Raw genomic sequence first — 18,715 nt, forward strand, 5'->3', positions numbered from 1 at the left:
GGGAACAGTCACACAAGGAAGAAATTTCCAAGGAAGTGTGGTCAAGTCTGGAGATTTCTCTCCACATGAATATACTGGAGCTAAGGGCAATTTACGATGCTCTGAGTCTAGGAAGACCTCTGCTTCAAAGTCAACCGGTGCTGATCCAGTAGGACATCATCATGGCAGTCGCCCACGTAAACAGACGGGGCGGCACAAGAAGCAGGAGGGCAATGACAGCAAGGATTCTTCGCTGGGCGAAAGATCATGTGATAACACTGTCAGCAGTGTTCATTCCGGGAGTGGACAACTAGGAAGATTTCCTCAGCATAAATGAATTCCACCCGGAAAAGTGGGAACTTCATCTGGAAGTTTCCACATGTTTGTAAACCGTTGGGAAAGACCAAAGGTGGTTATGATGGCGTCCCACATGAAGCGCCAGGTCTAGAGACCCTCAGGCAATAGCTGGGACGCTCTGGTAACACCGTGGGTGTACCAGTCGGTGTATGTGTTCCCTCCTCTGCCTTTCATACCCAGTGTATGGAGAATGATAGGAAGGAGAGGAGTAAGAACTATACTCGGGGTTCCGGTTTGGGCCAAGAAGAACTTGGTACCCGGAACTTCAAGAGATACTAGAAAGGATCTTGATTCAGCAAGAATCATGTCTGTTCCATGACTTACCGCAGCTGCGTTGACGCCAGGGCGGGTGAACGCCGGATCCTAAGGGAAAAAGGCATTCCGGAAGAGGTCATCCCTACCCTGGTCAGAGCCAGGAAGGAGGTGACCGCACAACATTATCACCGCTTAGGTGAAAATATGTTCCATGGTGTGAGGCCAGGAAGGCTCCACGGAAGAATTTCAACTAGGTTAATTCCTACATTTCCTGCAAGCAGGAGTGTATATGGGTCTCAAATTGGGGTCCATTAAGGTTCAAATTTCGACCGGTCGATTTTCTTCCAGAAAGAAATTGGCTTCAGTTCCTGAAGTCCAGAAGTTGTTAAGGGAGTACTGCATATACAACCCCTTTTTGATGTCTCCAGTGGCACTGGGCGATCTCAACGTAGTTTGGGATTCCTAAAATCACATTGTTTTAAACAACTCAAATCTGTGGATTTGATATATCTCACATGGAAAGTGACCATGCTGTTGGTCCTGGCCTCGGCCAGGCGAGTGTCAGAATTGGCGGCTTTATCTCACAAAGCCATATCTGATTGTCCATTCGGACAGAGCAAAGCTGTGGACTCGTCCCCAGTTTCTCCCTAAGGTGGTGTCAGCGTTTCACCTGAACCAGCTTATTGTGGTGCCTGCGGCTACTAGGGACTTGGAGGACTCCAAGTTGCTGGATGTTGTCAGGACCCTGAAAATATAGTTTCCAGGTCGGCTGGAGTCAGGAAATCTGACTTGCTGTTTATCCTGTATGCACCCAACAAGCTGGGTGCTCCTGCTTCTAAGCAGACTATTGCTCGTTGGTTTTGTAGTACAATTCAGCTTGCACATTCTGTGGCAGGCTTGCCACAGCAAAAAATATGTAAATGCCCATTCCACAAGGAAGGTGGGCTCATCTTGGGCGGCTGCCCGAGGGGTCTCGGCATTACAACTCTGCCGAGCAGCTACGTGGTCGGGGGAGAACACGTTTGTAAAATTTTACAAATTTGATACCCTGGCAAAAGAGGACCTGGAGTTCTCTCATTCGGTGCTGCAGAGTCATCCGCACTCTCCCGCCCGTTTGGGAGCTTTGGTATAATCCCCATGGTCCTTTCAGGAACCCCAGCATCCACTAGGACGATAGAGAAAATAAGAATTTACTTACCGATAATTCTATTTCTCGGAGTCCGTAGTGGATGCTGGGCGCCCATCCCAAGTGCGGATTATTCTGCAATACTTGTACATAGTTATTGTTACAAAAATCGGGTTATTGTTGTAGGAAGCCGTCTTTCAGAGGCTCCTTTTGTTATCATACTGTTAACTGGGTTTAGATCACAAGTTGTACGGTGTGATTGGTGTGGCTGGTATGAGTCTTACCCGGGATTCAAAATCCTCCCTTATTGTGTACGCTCGTCCGGGCACAGTACCTAACTGGAGTCTGGAGGAGGGTCATAGGGGGAGGAGCCAGTGCACACCACCTGATCTGGAAAAGCTTTACTTTTTGTGCCCTGTCTCCTGCGGAGCCGCTATTCCCCATGGTCCTTTCAGGAACCCCAGCATCCACTACGGACTCCGAGAAATAGAATTATCGGTAAGTAAAGTCTTATTTTATTTAATCTGCATTCCCCATTATGTAGGTCAGAAATTATTACTACTAACAAAGATATAATTATTATTATTAAATATTATTATTATTACACCCATCATTGCAATTAATTAGCATTATTGTGACATCTCTAAAGGTCTGTTCGTACATAGCGATTGTTTTTCAACCTTTGCTGCACTGAAATAAAGAAAAATATGGAAACTTTCAGGGACAATATTTTAAAACCTGTAACTGTCAGAGATGAATGCAGCCACTGCGTACTACATTTAGAGCCTGCCGCAGTGGCCATAGTGCGCACGTGCGACCCTTCACCATGTGATTCCATCACGGAAGGATGCGACTGCATGGTAATTGACAGGCGATGAGGAGGAGGAGATTGGGAAACGCAGGCGTGTCATGGCCATTTTCAGGGCCAGCCCATGATGTCGCCTGTGTTTCCTGCGTGTGGAAACATGGTGGCGGTGCGCCTAACCTACGCAGCCATGCTGCGCAGGCAGGGGTCAACCTCTATTTGATGCGATCTCAATTCAATTGCGATTGCATCACGGGGCGGTGCTACACATGATGGGTGGCCCTCAGCATTTGAGTGTATGGTCGCAGATTTTGCTGCGAGAGCAAAATCTACGACCTTCTCTGACTAGCCCCCTCTGTCTCATGCTCCTGAGACGCACTCCTGTCCCAGCATTTCTGGTGTGTGGTCCACATTTCCATGGGCCCACGTGAATTTCCCATCTATTTCTCCTGTATGTTGCTCAGTTTAAAGACCGTTACAGTCGCCTAACCAAACCAAGCCCTGAATGGAAACTACAATATTACGCTACCCATCTGACTTATAGGCCCTACACACATGCCGATCTTTCTGCACGATATGAACGATCTCGTTCATTAATGAACGAGATAACGTTCATATCGTGCAGTGTGGAGTCACCAGCGATGAACGATGCGCGGCCCCGCGCTCGTTCATCGCTGGGGACATGTCGGCTGTGCATGCAGGCCAATATGGACGAGATCGTCCATATTTGCCTGCAAGTCTACGGAGCCGGGTGACGGGGGGAGTGAAGAAACTTCACTCCCCCCGTCACTGCCCCCCCGCCGCCGGGTCGCCCGTCGGCCGTATCGGCCGTCTGGCATCTCGGCGGCACCTCGTTAAATGTGTAGGGCCCATTACTGTACATGCACATTGAAATACTGTAGCAAAACAATTGCCTGTGCATAAGTAATAAATCAGAAACCTAATTAAAGCTCAGTTGACTGATTAACAGAATTAACAAAAATAAAAAATGTTCCTAAATGAAAATAGTAATTTTTTAAAATAGTCATTCTTATTGCTCTATATAGTAAGACCATTTCTAACAATACTGTTACTGTGTTTAGCAGACTTGTAGCCACTCTTGCAATCCTATATGAAACTACACATTGTACCATGACTCAGATGTAATAATAATAAAAAAAATGACTTAAAACACAGCAGCTCTCCACGATAGAATGAAGTCTTTTTTCGATAGTTATGTGCACATTATTCTAAACAGAAAAATATGTATTTTTGGCTGTTTGGAAACAGAAGGTAAAAAAAACGTTCTTTAGATTTGGCACACATGATGGAGACACTACAAAAAGGTAACACAAACCATAAACAAGAACAACAGGAACCCTAATTACAGATGTATATTTTAGGTACTTACACTGCCAAGGAATAAGGAAATAAAAAGCAAAGGTTAATACAAAACAGGCAATTAAAATTGATTACCTCATCATAACATGCAGAGTACTGGCTTTGAGCTTTTAATAGCTCCTTCTGTAGGGCCTCACGTTTACTTTCTTTGTCGTGAATCTATGGAAAACATTTTCAGAAAATATTTCAATGGAAACAACTGAAACAATGCTGATGACAACAATTCTGCCCTAAATTGCTAAAGGTATATTAGATATATAGGCGTGTCAAGTCTGTTATTTCCAGCGCCCTAGACGACACGCACATCGTAACAGCTGCTCGAGGTGCAATTTTATACAGTAATTTTTCATGATCTTTAAACAGTGTTCTCCGTCCGTGTAGCACTGTAGCCATATTGGTAGAAAAATATATAGCATACGTTAAGTGAGTGGCTCCATGTTAATGGGGAGCTGGCATGAATGAGCATTGGGGGGAATGAGGCGTTTATAGACTACAGAATAGCTGCCACCTTGTTCTATACCAAGGGTTTCAATTCCATCATTTTCTAAACACAGAAAAATGTATCTCTCCAATTCAGAATATTGAATGTCTTATGGAAAGTGAAAGGTCATTTGTAACTGTCCAAACGATTGATGGAGTTAAGATACCTCCTTGACCTTCACCCTGCACTCATAAAAAAACAGTTTCAGATGACGGAGCACAGGACCATTTTCTTCTCTCTCTCTCCACAAATGTCTGTTCTTATTCCCTTATTGCACTGTTGATTTGTTATCTAATATATTTCATAATTGTATGTCAACATTTAATTACTGTGTGTCTTTTCTCATTAAAAAGCTAACTGTCATCTAATACTGCTTAGCAACGCTCGCTGTTTACACTAATTCATGCAACTCTGTCTGCTCCCTGCCATCGTTCTCCATCACCATCAGCGACTTAATTGCTTCAGATTCCATTACAAACAGTCAAGGTCACTGCCGGCAAAAATATATATTCCAATTACACATTAGTTAGAAGGAATGAGAGGAACAAACACTATGACTTTGTTTACAGTGGAAAAAGATAATAGTTTGAAAACAACAGTAATAGAATAACAAAATGCATACTACAGTAACTTAATGGCAGCAACAACATATATATATATATATATATATATATATATATATATTTATTTATATATATATATATATATATATATATATATATATAGTGTATTCGTGAAACCGGCACTCCTTGCTTCCTTCAATTCAAATGACCCGGTGCCTTCCTAAAAGATGCATACAGAGGTTTGTGAAGGTGGCACTCACAGGTAAATAATCAAACGAAGTCCATATATACATACATACACACACACATATACACACCTCTAGAGGTGCTCTTGACTCTCCGTAACCATGGCCAGGATGTAATGAAGTCTGAATCTGGAAGTCATGTGGGATGCTGGTCGAACTCTGAAATTTTTTTATAGGGGCAATAATGTACAAGCTAAACTATACCTTGTACATGAATTCCTCCTTTTAAAAAAATGACGAGTTCGGCCGGCACCCTGCACGGCCGCCAAATTCGGACTTTACTGCATCCCAGCCATGGTTACGGAGAGTCAAGAGTACCTCTAGACTAAAAACATAGGGGGCTAAATGTAATGGCCTGAGAGCTGCCAGAGGTGTGGGACTTTGTGCGAGTCTGCCCATATTTTTTAAAGCGCCAATCACGTACAAGGCAAAATCAACCTGGTTTTGCCTTGTAAATGATTGCTGCTTTTAAAATACAGGCAGACTCGCACAAAGCCCAGCACCTCCGGCAGCTCTAAGGCTATTACATTTAGCTCCGGGGTGTGATGACAGAGTTTTTGCCAGTAATATTGAACTCGGGGACATTGAAAGTATAGCTGGCGGCAGGACCGCAATTACGTAAGACGGCTGGAGGGGAGGCATACAAAGTAGTCCGGTATTGGGTCTCACTAGTCATATCTCTATGTTCTTCTTTTACAGCACAGAGTGTTTTCATTTCTCTCAGCAAAAGCATAAACATACACTTACTGCAATGTGCTTTTTGATTTGCGTGTGTTCTCTTGAAAATTTGAAAAGGTATAACACGTTGACGTTCAGATTGTCGACATAAGAATGCCAACATGACAACAATCAGAATGTAAGCATGGATTGGGAGTCAGCATGTCAAATATCAATAATCACAATGCCGACACTGATATGTTTACATTACCAGAATGTCCACATTGTGAATGCAGGCAGTTTGCAAGCTGGCCATGTGGTTTTGCATAGATGTCCTAACTACACTAAACAATAAACCTAACTGTAGCCTAACCCAAAGCCTCCCCTAAGCCTAACTCTAAACTCGGGTAATATTGGCTGTCGACATCCACAATGTCAACATGATGTCATGTCGACATTCTGAACATAAAGCCAAATGGACAGAGTATTTTAAAAACAGGCTACAATCACAAAAGGTACCTCTTCTCAAATTATGCAACACACTGATACAGCAATATTTAAGGGGTTGTCCAAAATCTGTCTGTGCCCTACAACTACCAAACAGAAAGAGGTGAGTTGCGTAAGCTGAAAGCAGATAGTGAATAGAGCTCTTCTTCCCTGGATAGTTATAGTTGAAATAAAGGTGGCCTGTAACACACTTGATTTCACTTTATTAACAATAACGAGCATTATGAAGCACTTTGAATGTTTCTGATTTAGGTTTAGTGTGGAGTACTGGTGGATGTCCCCTATTGGCTGCACATAGGGTGACTGATAGAGTAACAGAGATTACTCAGAGAGTTTATATTCCACACTCTGACAAACACCATCATCCCGAATAGGGTAACCAGCATGACGCCGCCAGGATCCCGAATGCTCATCCTCCGCTGGAGAGGTAAGCCGCAGGGGGAGGATTAGGCTGCGGGAGGAGGGTTAGGGTTAGGCTGCGTCCCGGGGAATTTGGTTTAGGCTGTTGGGGGGAGGGGTTTGGTTTAGGCACCCCCCAGGGAGGGTTAGGGTTAAGCTGCAGGGGGCCAGGGGGAAACACCTTCCCCTGTCGGGATTCTAACTATCGGTATTCTGACCGCAGGCATACTGACTGGTGGCAAATCAATCCTAACCCCTTTGACCAACCAGGACAAAAGTCTAGACAAGTAATTTGCAGGATTGAAGAAAAAGAAGGTCAAGGAGTGTCTTTTATATGTAATTTAGGACTTGCATTGATGCCTGAGAAGCTAATGCTGAATGCTAGTAAGCTTTGTGGACATAACTTGCATATTTTCGTGCTGCACATCCCCTGGAGCTGAGCAAACGCATGTGTGGGTGATGAAGCCATACTCAGTTCAGTCACATCTCCACTTGCTGCTAAAGGGGTGTAACTGGGTGGTAGTACGGCTCTCACATGTAAGCAAAGATTTGTGAGAGTATGTCGATGGAATTGCAAACTCCATTTGTATGCATAATAACGTTTGTCAGACGGATATATTGTGCCAAGCATGAGAACAGAGTACCTGCACACTTATGATGATGGCTATGAATCCAAATGTACATATAGGCGTTGTTTAGCCCATACCTCCCAACATGACCCTGTCCGGGAGGGACAGAATGCTCTGCTCCTGGACTTTTAATTTATGTTTGCCATTACCTGTTTTGATCAGGTTAATGGATAAGAAAGGTGTTTCAGCACAAGTGATGACAATCAGAAATTAAGAGTGAAGTCCTGGAGCGGAGCATTCTGTCCCTCCTGGAGAGGGTCATGTTGGGAGCTATGGTCTAGCCGCAGAGATGCATACAACTCTCCAATTGGACAATATACAGATGTGTTCTCATACATCATTACAGCAGTCACGCCAAACAGCCCTCTCTCACCACATCAGGTCCTGTTAGACACTGCTAGCGCTGGGCGTCTTTTTTACGCATAATGCATCTTAGTAGCAACATAATATGACTAGGACGCACCAGGAGACTGTGTTGATGAACAGTGACGGATTTTACCTATAGGTTGCAGGACTGCAGCCCCCTCAGTAAAATCCGCCACCTCAGTTCAGTGTCATAAAGCCAGATGCAGTCCGTGACTGCACTGGCTTCACTGTGACTGGTAATGAAATCCTATTGGAAGTTCTACTTGTCAGTCACAGACACTACAGGCAGCTCTGGGGGGGGGGGCCCTTCTCCCTCTGGGACTGCCAGACCGGTCTGCAATTAGCAGAGAGCATGCTTCTGGCAGGAAGTCACTCTGGCTTCTATGGGCTGTAGCCAATGCAGCCCATAGAAGGTGGTGTTTTGTGCACGCGCAGTCCAGCCGCTGCTTGTACGCATGCGTGGTCCTGACACCTGCCAGTTCCACTGCACTGACTGTCTCCTCCTCTCCGGGCAGGCACGGGTAGCAGCAGCCCTCCTGCCACAGGCAGGTAGGAGCCACCACTGCTGATAAATTTAATATGTGACACTTGTATATTGTTTGACTGAAACTCTGAATCTGCATGCAATTCAGTCCTGCTCTAAACAGGCTGGGGCTAGAGGACATTATGGCAGGTGGTTCCCACGCTGACGATTCCCCTGCTATAGTGTCCCTTACGCAGCCTGTAACAGCCTAGTGTTGGTAGCGTCTTTTTCGGGAATATCCAGCTATGTTTATCGCCATGATTTTACCACTACCAGCCTAGGCCAGTGATTCCCAAACTGTGTGTCCAGGCACCCTTTACTTAATATTTTTTTCCAAATTTATCAATAAGACTTTTATCCTAGGGCTGTCATGAAGAAAATTGAAAAACTTCATGTCACTACATGGCTGCTTACCCACCCCAAAATTCTACGGTTGACTCACAGATCAATGTGAAGTCTCCTGCAGCTCTGAATGGGTATGTAGAAAATCCCAGACGCAGATTCTTAATAAGGCAGTGATGATGCAACATGCAACGCCCCTCCTCCGTCACGCCAATCTCAACCTTTGGGAGAGGGATGCTGAACTGCATATGTGCGAGTCCGGACACGTTGCAGAAGATGTGCGCACATCACAGAATACATCATGGGGTCAGGGCTGAGATGACGCGGTTCGTGGTGCCTTGACCCCGCCCACTTCAACCTCCCTCTCCATGGACCTCCACGAGAGGGACTTTTTGATGTCAGCAAGTGCAAGTATGACATTACCAACAAGACAATTTAGATGGCCAGCGGGGGGGCGAGCGCAACAAAGCCGCTTGTGGGCTCGCTGCGCTCCACACACTGCGGGCTCCGTGGCGAGCTGTGCTTGCCATAGGTTATAATCCCTCTCTATGGGTGTCATGGAATAGTCCCTGTTGGTCGGCATGCCGACAATCGGGATAGTGAGTGTTCGGGATGTAGTTGCCGGTATTCAGACCGCCGGTCACATAACTACACCACCTTTCAAATATACCAAAGAATTCCCTGCAGTGACAAGAATCTGTTCAGTGGCCCTCATTCCGAGTTGATCGCACTTAGCAACTTTTTGCTGCTCGTTCGATCAACTTGACGCTGTTAGGATCTCCTGCTCTGTGCTGCCACGTCGCCATGGCAACCGAGAGGCAAGTGTTAGCGAAGTAACCTGAGCGCAGCTGATACTCCGGTCCGGGTTTTTACTGTGTAGTGGTTACAGGCTCTGTGCACGGCAGGGAATCCGGCGCTGGTTTTGTGCTCACAGTCTGTGAGGTCTGAGTGGGGCGTGGACAGCACCTGCTATATAAACCATCCTCTCAGGCTAGGCAAATGCTGCTGAATCTTTGTTTGTTAGTCAGTTCCAGAGAGTTAGCTAGTACTGTGTGACTTTGTATTTACTTGTTGCTTACTGCGAATAGGCCTTGGGATTCGGTACTTCATTCTGCCAATCCGGACCTAGCAGTAAGACTGGAGTCAGTTGTTTGACCTGCTGGGGTTCTTTTGCTATTCTGTGAACCCAGCAGGTTTGCGGCTGTACTCTCAGACCTGCTTGCTTAATCCTCCCTCACTGTGCAGGGCGTCCAGGTGTCAGTTTAGTGGCAGTAAGCTGAACCTGTGCCCTGCAAGTGGGGGTTAGGATTGTGGATACTCTCCTTGTGTCTATATTTCTATCTCTGACCAAGGAGTTTATTCCCACACCCGTTGGTAACCCTTTGGGGTTTTTTCTGTTGCTCTTAGCAACATCATTTCAGGTGCTCCACATGTTAAATCACTACACCTCGCTTCATTGTCCGCTCTATTCCATCTGAGCATTCCTGACACTAGGGAGACACCCAATTCCTGAGCCTTTGGGCTTCTCCGTTCACTTTGTGTTTATTAGTTATTCCATCACCTCCTGTGTATGTTATGTTATACTGTCTGTGAGTTCGTTTGCTTCGCTTCCCTCTCTGTTCATACACCGGTATACTCCTGTTAGCACTGGTGTGCGTAACATATTCAGCAGCCCTACTCCTGTTGAAATTTTGTGGGAATATGGAGCATACCCCTCAAAATACTTTGCAACAGGTGGTCGATCAGGTGCAGGACCTGACTCGACAATTTAATGAGATGTCCATTAAAATGAACACCCCGCAGGCCGCTAGCGGAGCTCCCGCAGCAGCAGCGGCAAGTTCAGGGGTTAAGGAGCCGAAAGTAAATCTCCCGGATCGTTTTTCTGGAGATCGCTCGCAGTTCTTTTGTTTCAAGGAGAGCTGTAAGCTATATTTCAGGCTTAGGCCCCAGTCTTCTGGGTCGGAGATTCAGCGGGTGGGCATGGTGATTTCCTTGCTACAAGGAGACCCACAGGTCTGGGCATATGGGTTACAGCCTGACTGTCCGTCGCTTAAAAGTGTTGATGCTTTTTTTACGGCACTGGGCATTTTGTATGATGACCCTGACAAGATGGCTTCAGCCGAGGCTCAGATTACGGTTCTTAAGCAAGGGCGACGGCCAGCTGAGGTTTATAGTACGGAGTTTCGGAGGTTGGCTCATGATACCCAGTGGAATGACCCAGCCCTGAGAAACCAGTACCGAAGGGGCCTTTCTGACCAGATAAAGGACCAACTGGTACAATATCCCTCGCCTGATAGCTTAGATCAGCTCATGCAGTTATCCATCCGGGTGGATAGACGGCTGAGAGAGCGTAGGCTTGAAAGGGAGACCGCAGTTTCCTTTTTTCCCAAGGGAACCTCAGACTCTGAGGAATATTCCGAGGAGCCTATGCAGATTGGGGCTACCCGCCTCTCCTCGCGTGAGAAGACGCGGAGGAGACAGCAGGGTTTGTGTTTGTACTGTGGGAATAAAGGTCATGTTGTAGTATCATGCCCAGAAAAAACGGAAAACTTCAGGGCCTGAGGGTGATGGGAAATATCCTGTCAGGCCAGAAGTCAGAATTTCCCAAAAATACTTTTCTCATTCCGGTGACTTTGGAGATCCTCGGTCAAACTGTCAAGACTGAGGCCTTTGTTGACAGTGGGGCCGATGGGGTTTTCATGGACCGTCAATTCGCCCTGGAACACTCTGTTCCCTCAGTACCTTTGGCATCAGAGATTGAGATCTGTTGGTTAAACGGGGAACCATTGTCCCAGGGTAAAATTACCTCCTGCACCAGCCAAATTCCTTTGTTTATTGGAGCCACACACTCTGAAAAATTGTCTTTTTATGTGACTGTCTGTTCTTTTGCCCCATTGGTTTTGGGGTTACCCTGGTTAAGGGCCCATAACCCTCAATTTGACTGGGTCTATGGGGAGATTCTTAGTTGGGGTAGTGATTGTTTCAGGAGTTGCTTGAGCCTTCCAGTCAGGCTCTCGCAGCTAAGTTTGCCAGGATTGCCAGGATGTTATGCAGATTTTGCGGATGTGTTCTCCAAAAAAGTTGCGGAGGTACTACCTCCCCATCGCCCCTATGACTGTGCCATTGATTTGTTGCCGGATGCTAAGCTTCCCAAGAGCAGGTTGTACTCCCTGTCACGTCCTGAGACTCAGGCTATGGCAGAGTACATTCAGGAGAACTTGGCTAAGGGATTTATCAGACCCTCACAGTCCCCAGTTGGGTCGGGGTTCTTCTTCGTGGGTAAAAAGGACGGTTCGTTGCGACCCTGCATCGACTTCAGGGAATTGAACCGTATCACGATTAAAAACTCGTACCCACTGCCTCTCATTTCGGTTTTGTTTGACCAGCTTCGTACTGCCACCATTTTTTCTAAGATTGACCTACGCGGTGCTTACAATCTAATCCGAATAAGAGAGGGGGATGAATGGAAGACTGCCTTTAATACCCACTCAGGGCATTATGAATATTTGGTGATGCCTTTTGGGCTCTCTAATGCCCCGGCAGTCTTCCAGGAATTCATGAACGATGTGCTCAGGGAATATTTGGATAGATTCTTAGTTGTTTATCTAGATGACATCCTAATCTTCTCTCATTCCCTGGAGGAACATCGGAAGCATGTACGCTTAGTCCTCCAGAAACTCAGAGACCACCAGCTTGGGGCGAAGCTGGAGAAGTGCGAGTTTGAAGTCCAGCAAATCGCATTTCTAGGGTATATTATCTCCTCAGAAGGTTTCCAAATGGAGGGTTCTAAGGTACAGGCAGTCCTGGATTGGGTGCAGCCCACTAGTTTGAAGGCGCTTCAGCGTTTTCTGGGCTTTGCGAATTTTTATAGACGGTTTATCGCTGGATTTTCGTCTATAGTGGCCCCCTTGGTGGCACTCACTAAGAAAGGGGCGGATGTTGCTCACTGGTCTTGGAGGCCAAAGCGGCCTTTGCCCGTCTCAAAAGGGCATTTGTCTCGGCCAAGGTGCTGCGACACCCAGATCCAGAGCGTCATTTTGTGGTAGAAGTGGATGCCTCTGAGATAGGTATTGGGGCAGTGCTCTCTCAGATGGGGGTGTCTGATAATCGCATTCATCCCTGTGCTTACTTTTCCCGTAAATTTTCGCCTGCCGAGATGAATTATGATGTGGGTAACCGGGAATTGTTGGCTATAAAGGATGCACTCGGGGAGTGGAGACACTGGCTTGAGGGGGCTAAGTTTGTGGTCTCAATTCTCACCGACCATAAGAATCTGGCATATTTAGAGTCAGCGAAGCGGCTCAATGCCAGGCAGGCACGATGGGCTTTGTTTTTTGCTCGCTTTAATTTTTTGATAACATATCGCCCTGGGTCAAAAAACATCAAGGCTGATGCGCTCTCGCTGAGTTTTGCTCCAGTTCAAGAGACCTCCGAGGAGCCATTGCCCATTGTGTCCCCATCATGTATTAAAGTGGGCATTACCCAGGACCTCTTGTCATTAGTCCTTAGAGCACAGGAGCAGGCTCCTCCAGACCTTCCGGTAGGTCTCTTGTTTGTGCCTCCTAGGTTAAGACAGCGAGTGTTCCTGGAATTCCATGCCAAGAGGTCGGCAGGGCATCCGGGTATTGCCAAAACTCGGGAGTTGCTGTCTAGGGCGGTGTGGTGGCCCTCGGTGGCTAGGGATGTGGATCAGTGGGTTCGGGCATGTGACGTTTGTGCCCGAAATAAAACTCCTAGAGGGGTTCCTGTCGGCCCATTACATCCACTCTCTACTCCGTCTAAGCCATGGACCCACATTTCCACGGATTTTGTGGTGGACTTGCCCAAATCCTCGGGGATGACAGCCATTTGGGTTGTCGTTGACAGGTTTTCGAAGATGGCGCATTTCGTTCCCCTGGTTGGGTTACCATCGGCCAGACGCCTGTCTGAGTTATTTATGCAGCATGTTGTGCGCCTCCACGGGTTGCCACTTGATGTGGTCTCTGACCGTGGATCCCAGTTTGTGGCCAAATTCTGGAGGGCATTTTGTTCTGATCTCCAGATTTCTGTGAGCTTGTCGTCAGGCTACCATCCACAGTCTAATGGGCAGACTGAGAGGGTGAACCAGTCCTTTGAGCAGTTCCTCAGGTGTTATGTCTCCAAGTGTCATACTGACTGCGTTGCTCATCTGTCCATGGCGGAGTTTGCCTATAACAACACGGCTCACTCTGCTACAGGGATCTCTCCCTTCCTTTGTGTGTATGGGCATCATCCTAAGGCCAATTCTTTTGACCCCCTGGATACCACGCCTGGTGGTTCCTCTGTTGTTTCGGTCCTTAGGGGTATTTTGAGGAAAGTGAAGAAAGCCCTTGTGTCTGTGTCATTAGTGACCAAAAGGGTTTTTGATAAACGGAGAAGACCCTGCAGCTTCAAATTAGGAGACTTCGTCTGGTTGTCCACCAAGAATTTGAAGTTGAGACAGCCATCTCATAAGTTAGGCCCCCGGTTCATCGGCCCTTATAAGATCACCAGGGTTATCAATCCGGTGGCATTTCAGTTAGATCTGCCCCGTTCATTGGGTATCAATAAAACATTTCATTGTTCCCTTTTAAAACTGGCGGTTAGTAATCCTTCTTCCAGTGGAAGACCTTCTCCTCTTCTGATACGGGGTCAGAGGGAGTTTGTGGTTGAAAGGGTTCTTGACTCCAAGATGGTTCGGGGTCGGCTGTCATTTTTGGTGCACTGGAAGGGGTATGGCCCGGAGGAGCGGTCGTGGGTGCGCAGTTGTGATCTTCATGCCCCCAGACTGATACGCTCTTTCTTCTCGCAGTTCCCCGATAAACCCGGTGGTAGGGGTTCTTTGACCCCTCGTCAGAGGGGGGGTACTGTTAGGATCTCCTGCTCTGTGCTGCCACGTCGCCATGGCAACCGAGAGGCAAGTGTTAGCGAAGTAACCTGAGTGCAGCTGATACTCCGGTCCGGGTTTTTACTGTGTAGTGGTTACAGGCTCTGTGCACGGCAGGGAATCCGGCGCTGGTTTTGTGCTCACAGTCTGTGAGGTCTGAGTGGGGCGTGGACAGCACCTGCTATATAAACCATCCTCTCAGGCTAGGCAAATGCTGCTGAATCTTTGTTTGTGAGTAGGTTCCAGAGAGTTAGCTAGTACTGTGTGACTTTGTATTTACTTGTTGCTTACTGCGAATAGGCCTTGGGATTCGGTACTTCATTCTGCCAATCCGGACCTAGCAGTAAGACTGGAGTCAGTTGTTTGACCTGCTGGGGTTCTTTTGCTATTCTGTGAACCCAGCAGGTTTGCGGCTGTACTCTCAGACCTGCTTGCTTAATCCTCCCTCACTATGCAGGGCGTCCAGGTGTCAGTTTAGTGGCAGTAAGCTGAACCTGTGCCCTGCAAGTGGGGGTTAGGATTGTGGATACTCTCCTTGTGTCTATATTTCTATCTCTGACCAAGGAGTTTATTCCCACACCCGTTGGTAACCCTTTGGGGTTTTTTCTGTTGCTCTTAGCAACATCATTTCAGGTGCTCCACATGTTAAATTACTACACCTCGCTTCATTGTCCGCTCTATTCCATCTGAGCATTCCTGACACTAGGGAGACACCCAATTTCTGAGCCTTTGGGCTTCTCCGTTCACTTTGTGTTTATTAGTTATTCCAATACCTCCTGTGTATGTTATGTTATACTGTCTGTGAGTTCGTTTGCTTCGCTTCCCTCTCTGTTCATACACCGGCATACTCCTGTTAGCACTGGTGTGCGTAACAGACGCCGCCGTATTTTAGCATAGCGATCGCTTGTGCAGCCCTACTATGCTAAAAAAATATCCTGCAAAACAAGACCAGGGTAAGCAATGGTAGAAAGGTTCGCTCCCCCTTGTTAGTGTGGCGCCCGAAACCTGTGACCACCTATGGCTAGGTGTCAATAACGAATATCAGCAATAAAATAATTAAATTTTACTGAAAAATGACATACACAATACACGATAAAAAACATGTGATAATGTGACTAAAAACATGGAGGATACTGGCAGGAAAAAGTCATACCGGTGAAGGCAGATGGAGCCACAGGTGTCAAAGAAGCAATGTATCCCGGGATATACCCTGCTTAGGCTTCAAGAGGTTAATCCCACCAGCCGTGGATGGAAAGTTCTGGATGTCCGTCAATGATGAAGATGAGCACAGCAGGGCAATGCTGACGCGTTTCGGGACTGTCCTGTCACTCTTCATGCGATCGCCGCTGCGATCACTTTCTGCGCTGGCAGAGTCGCTGCCCAGCAACAACGCGCATGCACATTGCGGGCGCCGCCCAGCCGCAGTCCCAACCCGTTTGCACCACAGCGAAGAACCGCTTTGTGCGAACAGGTCGGAATGACCCCAAGTATGTAAGTATATTTGCTGAACTTGCAATAGAGATCTTTAAAATAATCTTATTGATTGAAGTCATTAATAAAAGCTGTTCGTTTATCATGCACCCTTATCAAATCTTCTTTTATTTGCCTATTCATCATCACTTGCATATGTAATTTAGCAAAATGACCTCAAATATTAAGTTCACCAAGGGGCAGGTTCTTCAATACCAACTGGTGCAGTCTGGTTTGATTTGTTTGAGAATTTGTTTGATATGTTCCTATAGTTACCAAGACGATGCAAGTGTTGCAGCTACAGAAAAAAAATTATACTATACAAATAATACCCTTTATTATTTGTAAGCAATGCAAACACCAGAAACGGCCTTAAACCAGTTTACACCCCAACTAACACCCTAAACACAGACCTTGACCAGCGGTCGATGAGAACTGATGAAAATTATTGTTTGTAGAACCAGGAAAATATTTGTTAAATTTAGAGATACTAAAATAGTTTTAAAGCAACACTAAGAGAAAATAAACAGTAGGATTTTCGTACATCACTTACAGTAGGTCATTTGTAATGTTATTCTGTATAGTTCCTAGCACGGGTCTTTCTAGTGGAGTAAGTGCAGCCACTTACCACTACCAGAGAGCGAGCCTGATTCCTCCTTACCACAGAGAAGTAACATCGCTGCCTATTTAATAAGTCCTTTCTAGAAACCATTCGAAGAAGCATTTAAATTAATGATCTTAAAGTGGATTTACAGCGCACTGAATTACTACAACCAAGCTGTAAAACAGTCATCCCCTTGTCCGAAAAGCTTAGAGACCCCAAAAGAAGAGACTTGAATTAAACAGTATAGTGGGAGTGAAGGAGTGAAAATGGCCACTGGCTACGGTTAATGTGCTTGGCAGCTGCTTTCTAGCTCTTTAAAGCAGAATGAAGTTAAGATCATTGCCTATCATCCCCGCTAATCCCTATTTTATTTCAGCATTTCAAAAACTCTCAAAATGTTTATCCAACTGCATGTCATTTAGAACTTTGGATTTTAATACAATGAAATCTGTACGTTGGTATTCCTGTCTAAAACTGGCAGTGGGAACAGCTATAAAGCAAATTGAATGTCAGTGATAATTAACAGTGACAGAGAAGGAAACACGGGAAAAGTAAATAGTGGTTAAATTGTGTTTTTTTGCACAATACATTAAATGTTGCTAAGTGCTAAGGACACTTCTACAGTTCTACTCAAGTTGAAATGATATATTTCCAAGAAAATGCTACTGAGAGAGTTAAGCATCAGGAAACCATTAGATGGCAGTTTTCAGTAGTTTCAATCCCACAATTCGATTTTTAAATGATGAAACATAAAATAAATGAAATGACTTTACGCAAACATATACGTGGAATAAATTATTTCAAATGAAAGCATTGGAAGTTATTTGTTCAGCTGCTCCAGTGGCTGGAAGGTTAAGAACAAAAGCTATTATTGTTCAGTGTATTTTTTAGCAGGAAATAGACAGTGGCAAAGATACAGAAGTTCAACACATGAGATCAGAGACCCAGTTTTCATAGCAGACTAGAACCAGATGTTGGAAAGACGTGTGATCTTTACAGAAACTATTAGTTATGTTTTCTTTTGAAAGTGTAGCACGTTATCAGAAGCGTGTACCTGGTTAACCGCTTCAGCGCCTTCAAGACTGGGTGGCGTTGAAGGGTTAAAATAGCCCTGTACAAATAAATGTAAAAGGAGTTTAAAAAAAATAAATAAATTGAGGATAGAAGAGATATTTGGACAACACACCCTGCTTACTCAACATGAAAAATACAGGCATTTATGAAATTCTATCATTTAATTACAGCCTGCACATTTCTCAAAACACGTTTTTCCACTATACATAATAATTTTCTTGAACCACTAGCCCAGTAATTACAGCAATTCCGTCCAAAATTAAATTTCAAAACTATTTTCAAGACTTTATAAATAATTATGTCTAAGCCAGTGTTTTTTTTTTCCTTCTTTTTTTTTAATTGTGCCTTTCATTAAATGACCTTATTGTAACATAGGTAGGTTACAAAGAAAATCCAGTTTCTGAAAAAGATTCCATTGGAAAGTTCTTGTATCAACCCACTCACTAAAATAAAAAATAAAAATCCCACAGACAGCACACACACACGCACACAAAACAATTAGGAAATTCTCTGTCAAGATTCATAAGACAGAGTCCACAAGACAAACTCAACCGGTGCAATTAATGTACAGTTCTGTAACATGAACAATGTACAATGACATCTCATGCATGCCGTGAACGCCAAAGGATGTAAACCGTTGCTCAAGGTTTGTTTATACAACTTTAACTTTCTTCAGCACTAGTAATCGTATTTATTTTATGGCAAATACTTATTAAAACCAAAGAAGAAGAAGGGATAAGAAGTATGACTGGAATGCAATTACATAACCATAATAGCATTGGCCTTTACCATGAAAGATTTCCACGTCTTAATACGAGAACAAATGAACAGGTTTAACAATATGGGGGATATGTACTATGCACTGGAGAGTGATAAAGATGAGAGAAATAAAGTACCAGCTAATCAGTTCCTAACTGCCATGTTACAGGCTGTGCTAGGAAAAGGACAGGAGCTGATTGGTTGGTATTAAATCTCTCTCCTTTTATCACTCTATAGATTAGTACATCTGCCCAATGGAAAGAGAGCCATTCTTGTGAAACTGGTTTCATATACAGTACATGCCAGGCTT

General features: G+C 45.2%; 1 protein-coding gene across 8 annotated transcripts in view; it reads right to left on the reverse strand.

Moving 5' to 3' along the window:
- The window catches only part of LOC134928326 (polyamine-modulated factor 1-binding protein 1-like), an 817,199-nt gene that overhangs the window by 657,448 nt on the left and 141,036 nt on the right, over positions 1-18,715 (reverse strand). For all 8 annotated transcript variants that reach the window (XR_010177892.1, XM_063923947.1, XM_063923945.1 and 5 more), the window contains exon 3: positions 3,978-4,061. Coding sequence is in view for 7 of the 8 variants with exons in the window: in XM_063923947.1 (XP_063780017.1) it covers positions 3,978-4,061 (84 nt within the window). In the remaining variant the exon portion in view is untranslated. The remainder of the gene's footprint in view (positions 1-3,977; positions 4,062-18,715) is intronic.

Source organism: Pseudophryne corroboree, chromosome 5, assembly GCF_028390025.1.
Source record: "Pseudophryne corroboree isolate aPseCor3 chromosome 5, aPseCor3.hap2, whole genome shotgun sequence".
Taxonomy (NCBI): domain Eukaryota; kingdom Metazoa; phylum Chordata; class Amphibia; order Anura; family Myobatrachidae; genus Pseudophryne; species Pseudophryne corroboree.